The sequence below is a fragment of the Saccostrea echinata genome, unplaced genomic scaffold (assembly GCF_033153115.1).
Source record: "Saccostrea echinata isolate AGI-Se365-2 ecotype Australia unplaced genomic scaffold, CSIRO_AGI_Sech_v1 ptg000016l, whole genome shotgun sequence".
Lineage (NCBI taxonomy): Eukaryota > Metazoa > Mollusca > Bivalvia > Ostreida > Ostreidae > Saccostrea > Saccostrea echinata.
Window position 1 is genome coordinate 17,564,446 of NW_026889765.1, and position 11,722 is coordinate 17,576,167.

The window sequence follows — 11,722 nt, forward strand, 5'->3', positions numbered from 1 at the left end:
CATTTATATATTTTTTTTCCTTACTTATTTTGTCTTTTATATATATATATATATATATATATATATATATATATATATATATATATATATATATATATATATATATATATATATATATATATATATATATATATATGTATCTTTAGAATATACACATGTATATATTTTTTCAATGTTATGTAATTAATATTTACTTGTAACATGTATGACTTGACCTGTATTGTGGAGAGGACTTATATAGGCAGTGCCTGCTGTCCAATCCTGTTATGTATAATCATAATAAAATATTGTTTAAATTAAATTAAACCGTCCATTTTCTCCATAAATCATATTACTTGGAGTAGTACTTTTTAAATTCACCAGTATATAAGTTCATAATAAAAGAAAATCATAATTTTATGTTATATTTTTTTCCCTGTAAAACTATTAAGATCCGAGTAACCAAGTAGAAGTATTATAAAGCGGTATTCGAATGGTTCGACGGAAAACCATGGTTAATCGGGGACTCGTTGAAAACACTACACTGAACCGATTATAAAATGTAACGTGTTTTAGAAATTTATGAAGTTCTGACCAAAAAAAAAAAAAAAAACGATTTTTTTGTATCAAATTTTAATGTCTTTTTGGTTCTGTGCTAAAATCAAAACGTCTTTCCGTGGGGCGCTGGTTGTGGCCTTTATGGGCTCACCTGCGAAAAGAATTAGCAGAAATGAATTATCTCTCTTTGTATCATATTGAACGTTCTATTTTATTCCACTTTGATGACATTTTTAAATAAAATATATTGCGTTTTAATATTTGAATTGAAAACAAATACACATTTTGGTTTATGTATTGATGGACTACGGCGAACAATGTACCATTCTATATAAACTATCGTACCAGAAAAAACACCTTGAATTGATAACGTAAATGTAATCAACTAAGAAATCAGTACGGGTCAAACTATAGAGATAATCTTCGATAACTGGATGGAATTGGTATTCCTCATAGGCCTGTATACCAGCAATGGCCTTGAAGTAGATATAGAAAACATTATACAAATATTATCATAGCCCTTTCATGAGTTCGATATATAGAGATGTTTCACAAAAAGCATATACCGAAGTGCTTGGTCGATATGCTTTTCTGTGACGATGAGACATTTATAATATCTATGGATCGACCTCTTGAAAGGACTACCGTATAACATTTGTAATAATATTTTCCACAAAGGCTACATTTGTTACATTTACATTTTAAAGGAAGATTGACAAAATTTGAAACAGAAATTATAAGAACATTGTCTTAACAGAACGTGGCATACATGATATGTAATTTCCCTCATCAATTATTACGAAGCACCGGTCAAACCAAGTTGACAGGTGATATCAGACGAACCAATAATTAAACACATAATAATGTATTAAAATAATATCATAAATACAAATTTATCAAATATAAAAGCCAAGAATTTGCGATCGGGTTAGGCAAAGTGTTTCTACAACACAATAAAATCAATCTTTCAGTTCTTCTTCTCGGTTAAGCTATATCCGTGCGAAATAATAATAATAAAAAAATGTCAGCGGATTTGAATCAATGAAATTTGTAAAAGGTGTTTATTAAGCATAATGAGTAAGAATAATGGATATGATTTTAAATAATTGGGGAGGGGGGTGTACGAATGCTGATTTTAATATTTCTTGTGTCCGCAATCTGATGTTTTATGTATACGTGTATTTCTTTATAGAAGATCATAATACCCCCTGACTAATTCCATCCGAGATCGTATAGCGGAAAATTTAAATTAGTAACGCTTAACAATTATGTTAAAGATCGGTCAGGACCTGTCCTTGTTATACTGTTATGTTTGTTCCATTTAGTCGTTGATGTCACGTGTTAAATTCATATTTTTGGGGGGTTGTTACAGCTGTAGACTTGTAGGTAAGTAATTTCTATATACCGTCTGAAATATAATTTTAAAATATCGCTTGTTAATTTTGACTAGAAAAGCATGTAAAGCATGCAAAGTTTGAAGTACATGTATGTAAAGCTGAGATGGCCATTTTCACCCAACCGTGTTATTTATCCAAACAATACCTTTTATTTCTTCGCTACTTTCCAAGTCAACAAAGGTCGAATTAAATCTATTCAACCGGTGTTGTGACCTGCTTGGTCAATACATTGAAAAGGATTTCATCGATTTCTTCTGTGATGATTCTTCTAAAATACGTTATAACGCTGGGTGTACATACATGAACATGAATTGATTCAGCAGGTATACAAAATAGATTCTGCATTCATAAATGAAGGATAATTTCTGCTCCAATGTAAGTAAAAAGTATGCTTGTGTTTATATACATTAACAAGTAGGAAAAAAGTATTCGTTTTTTTTTAATATTCAAATCTTTCTATCGTCTTAAAATTGTAAAATGGAAAGGATTAAAAAACATAATTATCAAGCAAATTCATCGAATAATAAATAAGTCCATGCAGAGGAAGGAGGGGATATATTTTAATCTGATTTGTCCTTAAAGAAAATGGATGTACAGTATACAAGTAAATTCAGGCCCATATTAAGTTGATCCATGATTCTTCGACAAGCTATTTCATCTATTAAAACGCTTTTTTTTTGTATTTTCCTTCTTTGCAAAGCTATGTACTTGTTCTAATAATAGTGAAACACAATTTCAATTGTCTTTGTCTATTTAATTTAAGAGAATTACAAGTAACTAATTATGGATGAGAAATTAAAAATTCTATTTAAATTTCTCTAAAATACCCACACCCCCACTTCCCTCATTAAATCCGCCACTTCACTAGAGCAGCGCTTAGCATGTAAGCAGCATCAGTAGTTACATGTGTAGTATGCATAATCAGACAAATCTTTTTCCAAACCTTACTGTACATGTTTACAGTATATACTGTAGAACTAACCAAGATCTAATGACACCTCATCGGATCCGCCTCACCATTTCTTCATTATGCTTTTATTATTATCATCACAAAACGGTACCATGTGAGGCCCAAAAGTGAAAGAAAAATGTTTCACATGGTACTAGTACCCAGTTTACTTGTATTCAAAATAAAGCCACAACCCTAAATTTTCATTCAATATATATATCGATTTAATGTGCATTAATTTTGCATGATTCAACCAATGAAGTATTTATTTTCAAAAGATTTGCAATTAAATCAATGATGTATTTATATTCAGACCTGTACTTCCATATCGCGATGCATGTGTAGTTAAGACGAGCTAGAACATTCACCCGTTTATTAATATAAGAAAGACCTGTCATAGAAAGCCTACTTTGTTTTGATATTAATAAAAACTATTCCTTGAGAAATGATAATATCTGGCAGGTAACAACCATGGCGATTTATTTAGATAAAACTAGAGTCAGCAAAATACGTCTACCTGTATTATAATATTGACCCCTCGGTGACCTCCTTCATTAGAACTATAGATTTTGAAAATCACAGACCAAAGGAACATATTGAATCTATCGTCAAATCAAATGAAGAATACAGATTGAATTAAGAACTACAAACGCATTCCAAAATCAAAACAGAAAATCTTTTTTTCTGTTTTAGACATTTTGCCCTTAGGTATTGACAAAATCTAACAAAAAACACAATTTTGTAAGATATTTATTGAGAAGACTGTGTTCTTAATTGTTGTTCTTAATTCAATCTGTACTCTTCATTTGATTTGACGATGAATCAACTTACAGTTCAAATTTTACAGGCTCATTTTACATGTAAGTGATCTCAAAACAGTATTTTACATCTATATAATAAATCTGATTTTTTACCGACTCAGATGTGAATCACCACCATGTTGCCTATGTAATATTTTATTAACTTAAAGGTAATATTTTGTAGGCATAAAAAAAAATCTTTATCTATTTTCAAAATGTGTTCATAAATGTATTTATGTTTCAATACAGTAAATTATATTATTCTCCTCTCCGTCCGCAAACTTTTTAAATCGTTGTATTTGATCGTAAATATTCTTCTTGTTTTCATAAAGCCTTTTTTTCAAAAATCCTCAACCAAGTCCATTTAACGCAACGTTTTGAAAGATTGCGTGACTTCTTATTCTAACCATCAATCTTCTAGTTACGTTCATTGTTCACCTTTCCAACAACGCTTCTTAAATACTACCCACTACCCAGACATGTAAACGTCTACTCTATTTATTTATCTTTCATTTATCCTTGCATTACTGCAAAGTACTAGTATCAGAAATTAACAAAGGAAAAGTTCACAGTATTTTAAACAGCTTAAACTTAATCCTTAAGGCCTGACCGCATTCTTTTTGTTTGGAAATAGACCTTTACAAGTTTTGACCGTGTGAAGCATGCATGTAAAGAACGGTCAAAGTTTTTTTTTTTGGTAAAAGTTGTGTTAAATCAATGTTTACCAAAAAAAAATCGTTCTAAAGAATCGAATGTCGTGCCATGCAATAAGAAAACTCAAAATGGAATGGTTATTTAGATCCAATTAATATTATCACCAGTTCACCCCCCCCCCCTTTTATTTCTTATGGAAATCAATTGCTGATGATCAATGAATAAGCACAGTTTGTTAGATAGCCGGCTCCGGGGCCATAAAATCTAGACGAACTCACTTTTGATCCCAGTCTCACTTTTACAAAAGGAAAAGTGAGACTGAGATCAAAAGTGAGCTCGTCTAGATTTTATGGCTCCAGAGCCCGATTTTCGAAGCCATTGATCTTTTAAAAATAAAAAAAAATTGGAGAAGGTCATCTGTATCATGAGCCTTCATCAATGTAACTGACAGATTGATAATACAATATTTTGCACATTTTTCACCCACTTTTCATGAATAATAAATTCAGTAAATATGAAAACAATTAAATGTATTTGTTTGCACGGGGATGACTTCTATCATTTTAAAACATAATGTTCCCTGCTTATATTGACGTATTCCTGACACATTGAAATTTACATTTGATAAGTTAAATGGTTTGCATATTTTGTAGAAAGCTTTCAAGCCAGAAGAATGAAGTTCTTAAGAATTTAGTATCACATTAAATTCCAATATTTTCAATTAGTCACATGAAACGCCTAAACTACCTCATGTGAAGTACCTTTTTACTGTGATGATATGTAGTCTTTGCTCTTTCTTTGTCTTCTTATCTTGACACTTTTTCTATACATGTTGATACTTTGACATACAATGTACTTTGACATAACGTGCTGATACATGTACTTCCACAGGAGCGGCCAATCTATTTGTGGTTGTGTTAGAATGTGCATATGGAGAAATAAGACGTTATTTTTTCATTGCTTCGATGGAATAGTTCCTTATTGATAACATAAATAGAAATTGTGAGTAAAAGTTTTATTTTGTAAATGCATAATACTCAAGTCTAAATGGTTGTTACTACTTTTCAATTTGTTTTTTTTTTAATTTCTCATCAGATATATTTATTAATTTATGATTTTATAAAAAGTTGTTACATGAACTGCTACCCAACATGGGCGTGTGTAAGATAAAAACGAAACTTACTGAGTTGCCTAATCAAAATAGGGACTAATTACTAAATTGTAAAAAGTTTAAAAAGAAGTGAATTTTGCGAGCGCTTTACCGACTGAGCTACCGTGAACGGTGTTTTGGTGCATGAGAATTTAAGATAAGGAAAATGAATTTATTCAACAAGCATTCAACGCCGCCGGTACTAAATGAACTAGCTAACTTGTCACGGACTATGTTCCTCTGTATACACAAGTTTAAGTTATGGTTTTCCGTTGGGGCCACTCGCACCTTCGCACTCTCGCCTTTAGGGCGAAGATGCGAGAGTGCGATGTTGCGAAGGCGAAGGAGCGAAAGTGCGAAGATGCGACGGCGAAGCGCGAAGATGCGAAGGCGAGAGTGCGAGGGTGCGAAGGCGAAGGAGCGATACTAATATCGCACTTTCGCCATCGCAACTTCGCACTTTCACCTTTGCAACTTCGCACTTTCGCCTTCACATTTTACTTCTGCGGAGCTCTTTATCGTTATGAGTTAATATTAGTGGGCTCTTGGATGTTATTGGTACGCATGCGCTAGATTAGTGTGACGGCGCCAAAATGGATGCTAAGTAATGGTTGAAATTCATTGTACAATGACGTTTTTACTACTAAATATACACTTGCTATATTATGAAACGAGAAATAGTGTAATTAAACTAGACACTCTAATTTTATATACAATGGTAGAATATATATAATGTAATGATTGTTGTAACTGGTGCATGGTGCACGAGCAAAATTATAGATATATATGTATTTGTTATGTTGGTGTGCATCACAGTCTCAACTAAAGGGCAGGGAACATAAGATTTTATCATGATCCATAAACTGTAAAAAAAGATTTGATTTTTATATCCTGGTGTAATAATATGTTTTACGGTGTGACCGTTGGGGCGAGCGCAGTTGTACCATCAAATTACACTTGTAAACTTTGATCCTCCTCTTCGAACTTCCAAACCGCACGAGACACAGTCTAGACTGTGACGTCATATGACGTCGGAATTTACGGAGACAGCCGAGTGTCTGGTTGAACGAGACTACAGGCTTAGTGCAGTTTTTAACGAAATACGTTGTAGAGTAAATGCAATTATTTTTTTGTTAATTTTAAGCTCTCGGCAAACTTAATTCAGGCCTTTTATATTTTGTTTTATTTTTATCGCCATTATCGCATGGAATCCTGGTAGTGAGGGAATTCTGGGAAGGTTTCACACTAAAATTTGCCTGACGTATATGTCATTCCGAATTTCCTCTGTTCTTACACGTTAGTCTATTGATCTACATTGTAAGCATACGATAGAACTCCTCCCCCCCCCCCCCCAAAAAAAAAAGGCGAAGCTAGGCGAAAGTGCGAAGGTGCGAGGGCGAAAATGCGAAGTTTCGAAGGCGAATTTTAGGAGCGATACTAGTATCTAGAACGGTTTTTAGAGACAGAACAATGATCCTTTGGACTATATCTGGCCAGTCGGAACAATAACCCCCCTCCCTTTCCACCTAATAATTTTGTCAATAAATACTATACGATAGAAAATATTAAATGTACCTACTTTCTGGTCATGCCCCATTATTCTTTTTAAGGCATTTTTGTTTGCTTGTGCCCCATCCCAACTGAAATTGCCACCTTTCCTAGAACTTGCTTCTTTCGGCCATGTATACATGTATGAAAGATCCAGATATCATTTATAACTTCATTTAATTTTTTTTTAATTTTGAATTCATCGTATCATCATATTTTCTATGTCCAAGCATCGCTTCTTATGTAATTTTGAAAATGGCTAACGCAATTCGAGATACATGTAGTTGATTCATTGATATGTTAAGTAAATACATTTTGAATAAATAAAAATACGATATATATATGCATTTTTTTAAGGTTTGTACAAGTCCCGCACATGAAAGTAAACAAAATCGAACTTTGGTGTAGCCACTAGCCACCCTGCATTTTAAAGACATTTTACATTAATTTATTTTGTTACATTTCTACATTGTGGTGATTTTTTTTTTCTAGAAACTACACACGTCTTTCAGTCTCACAAAATTGGATGAAAATCAAATAATTTAAGTTCTTAACGGAGGTACCCCCCCCCCCCCACACACACACTTATTAATCCGCCGGAATGTTTATGAAAACTCATATTTCAACTTTGAATTTCTGCTGTACAATTTGATGCTACATGTTTTCTTCATAGCATTTGAAACTGTTAAATTCTGATTGGAAATTGTTCTTTCGTTTCTCCACTTCGTTTGTAAGCACTGTTATTTCTGTGCAGTAGTTCAGGGTTTCAAAGACACCTTCATAGATTTTTATGAACGAGCCGGGGGGACTTTGAACACGACTTGGCGTTTCAGTTAAAGGACTATATATGATAAGAGTCAAATTTGGCCCCCCAAAATCAGCATATCAGAATGTGATTCAGATATGTATTAATTGTTTTTTATTTTGTAGAGAGATTATAATAGATATATTTTCCAATACATTTTTAACATTTAAATTCATTCACAGGCTGTAAATGACGTCAGAAATGATGTTTTTTTTTTTTTTTTAATTACAATCCAATCAAAATATGACAAAAATGTGCCTTTTTCTTGACGTTTTTCTGATGGGAAACAGAGCGCAGCTTAGAACATGCAAAATTTTTCTGTCAGTAATTAGTCTTGGATAGATATATCTTTGGTAAAAATATCAAGTTTGTTCAAGTTTGCGCTCAATATTTTCTGGAAGAAAAACTACATGAAAATAAGCATTTTTATACAAAATATGCTAAAATGGCGGGAAAAGGTGAACTTAATGATGTCATATTTCTAAATTAACAAATTAAAAATTACAAATAAAGGTCACGTGTATAGCTGTGCAATGTAAAGCTATATATAAAGTAAAATTAAGATATTGATTTTGGGGCCATTTAAGACACTTATCATATATTGCTCTTTAAAAAAAAAAAAAACATTCATTATTTGAAAAGGCATAAATGCAGTAAATGTATTTAATCAAAAGTAGTATTATATACATTTTGTCCGCAACTATATTATTTTCTGAGCAAAAAGACATTTAAGCAAATTTTATTCAACAATTTTTTGTAATGAAATTTATTCAAATTAGCTCCCCCCCTTTTTTTAAAGTACATCAAAGCTGATGCAATAAAATGTTGTGTTTTTTTTTTCTGAGAGTATAACTGCAAAAAAATTATTTGAGACGCACTTTTATTTCAATATTTTTAAGAAAATGAAAAAAAGACATGTAAACTTCTCGCGAACATATATATATTTTTTTTAAATTTCCTCATGACATTGAAGCAAGAAATTTGTCTTAATAGTTGTCTTAAGATTTGTTACACTTAAGACAGTTTTGTGAAACAGCAGTCACAAATCCTATGATTATCATAAGTCACATATTAAGATGATCTTAATATCTGTCTTAGGACAAATCTTACTATAGTTTTGTGAAACTCTGACGAGTTACAGCTATTCGTCAATGTTCTCCTCGTCAACCTTTCCACTTTTACAGTAATCACTGAAAATGTATCATGTTGTAAATGTTTAATTTATTAGTGGGAGGTAAATATAAAAATGTATCATGTTGTTAATGTTTAATTAACTAGGGGGAGGTAAATATAAAAATGTATCATGTTGTAAATGTTTAATTTACTAGGGGGAGGTAAATAAAAAAATGTATCATCTTGTAAATTTTGAATTTACTAGAGGGAGGTAAATGCAAAATTTACAACATGTTATCATTTGTAAAAATTTTTCCGAGTGGTCATAAAAAAATCGATGTTTGACAGCAGAGTGACATATTGGACCTGTCGATGAGATATTGGACCGCTAACATGTACGTCACAATGTGGGCGGGTTCACCTAAATCTTATTTGCATTCGTTAGTGTTCGAAAGTGATAGAATTGACCGAGTTTTACTGCAGTGTGGGTAATTGAAATTTACATCACGAACTTTACGCTCGAACCAAAGGTAAGGCCAATGGCAAACAGTTTGGTTCTAGGGTCCGACAAAACGCATGTTGCCCTCGAACCCAGTCAATAAATGTATAATGTCAAAGTATCATCATGAAATGATAAAAAGTCAGCTGTCAGCACATAATATGGCTGTAGGAACCCGGGGCAATTTTGCCGAGATATAGAATACTATAGAAAACATAGCTACTACATGTATATGTTTGCAGCCCCTCGGTAATAACGTCTGATGACTTTTATTTTCCTTGTCAAAGAATTTTTGGTAGTGTCCCCAACTGAAAATGTTAGGTCCCCCCCCCCTTCCCAAACTGAAGTTGCTTCCTACGGGCCTGCATAATGTGTCATTTAGCAATGAAATATCAGCATGTAATGTCATATTGTTATACCTTTAAAATTGTTTCCTATATAATTCTATACTTAAAAAAGTCTAACATTTACAATGTTTTTCTGAGCGGTCATAAAAAAAATCGATGTTTGACCGCAGAGCGAGATACTGGACCTGTCGATGAGATATCGGACCGCTCACGCCACAGAGTGGGCGGGGTCAGCTGTATCTTATTCGCATTCGTTGGGGTTTGACAGAACTTTATGGAATTGACCAAGTTTAAACCGCAGTGCGGGTAAACAAAATTTACATCATATTATGTCAAAATAAAAATTAAAAGGTCCACCCCTCGAACCAAACTTTTTGCCTTCGGCCTAACGGCCTCTGGCAAACAGTTTGGTTCTTGGGTCCGACAAAACACACGTTTCCCTCGAACCCAGTCAATAAATGTATAGTATCATAATGCAATATCAAAATATCAATCAATATAAAGACATAGTGTCAGAATATAGCGTATCATCATAACATGAATGTTATCCATACAAGGTAGTTGAAGCAAAACATACAGTCACATATAAACATTTACTGAATTTTGATAATTACATATATAAGTAATCTATAACATGTATCTAGGAATTTATCCTGAAATAAATGCTTTATATGCAATGTAATTTTTACGAGCCGTTACTTTCACGTGCTGCTTTTCAATTGACTCGACTTTGGTTCTTCCACATGAAGAGAAAAATTTATACAAAATGTCAAGGCAATGTATTTTTTCTCTTTTTTTTTTCAGGAACAATATAATTCATCATGATCAGAGACAGACACACGCTGTACATCGCCATTTTGTCTGTGTTAGTGGGATTCATCCTGGGATTTTTGTACACTTCTTCTTTTGTTGGATTCAGGACGACAAACAAAGCGCCATTATCACAGAACGTAGTTGTTAACCGGCAGAGTTTCGAACAGAATGTGAAATTACAAGTAAACACCAAAGAAAAAACAGATTTGAAAACCCCGAACAACGATCCCGATCACAAAATAAGCAAGATTCCAGATCCCACAGGTACAGGTTCATTACTGTTAACTAAGCCTGAATTCTGGGGAACTGTTATTTCTCGAAGTGACTCGGGCTGGCAAAAAGTGGAAAAGTTCTGTGATCCATCGGCGAAATTCGTTCGAACCCAACTACGTGGACCACAACAAACTCCTATCCATGTGTATACGCCACAGGAAGACCAATGGGTCTCCGGAAATATTATTCGCCAAGGAATGTGGGAAGGAAATCTTGTCAGAAAAATTCATGATATACTGAAAAACGAACCGGAAGTAGTTTTTCTGGATATTGGTGCCAACGTGGGAGTTTTTTCTCTGACTGTTGCCAAACTTGGTCGGTATGTCATAGCTGTGGATGCTCTAGATGGAAATGTTGCTCGTCTGTGTCGTTCCGTCCAGGATGGAAATTTAGGCAGTCACATGACTATAATTCACAATGCATTGTCCTATCAACGAGAAAAAGTATCTCTTGGAACTCATAAGAAGAACGTTGGAGGAACGTACGTGAAAAAACTAGAAAAAATGGGACTTGATAAAGTAGGGCAAAACTCATTAGTAGTTGACGCAATTCTTTTGGACGATCTGTTAGAAATATTCAATATTAAAAGGGCAGTCATTAAAATGGATGTTGAGACTTTTGAAGCCAATGTCTTAAAAGGAGCTGAAAAGTTCTTTAAAGCTGTTCAGGTGGAGTATCTGCTAATGGAATTTGTGTCTCACAGAGGAAAGGATAGTGGGGATTTTATAGTGGACTTTCTGAAAAATCATAGTTTAGTTTCTGAATATTCTAATAAGAACCATGCTACGTGGTCCGGCGAAGTCATGTTTAAAAGAGTAACATCATGATGATACATGA

At 33.3% G+C, this 11,722-nt stretch overlaps 1 protein-coding gene across 1 annotated transcript; it reads left to right on the forward strand.

Moving 5' to 3' along the window:
- The first annotated feature begins 10,620 nt into the window (after positions 1–10,620).
- On the forward strand, positions 10,621–11,722 carry LOC133188684 (uncharacterized). Its single transcript, XM_061324186.1, has one exon. It carries the CDS (start codon positions 10,621–10,623, stop codon positions 11,710–11,712), a length of 1,092 nt encoding a protein of 363 aa, XP_061180170.1. The 3' UTR covers positions 11,713–11,722.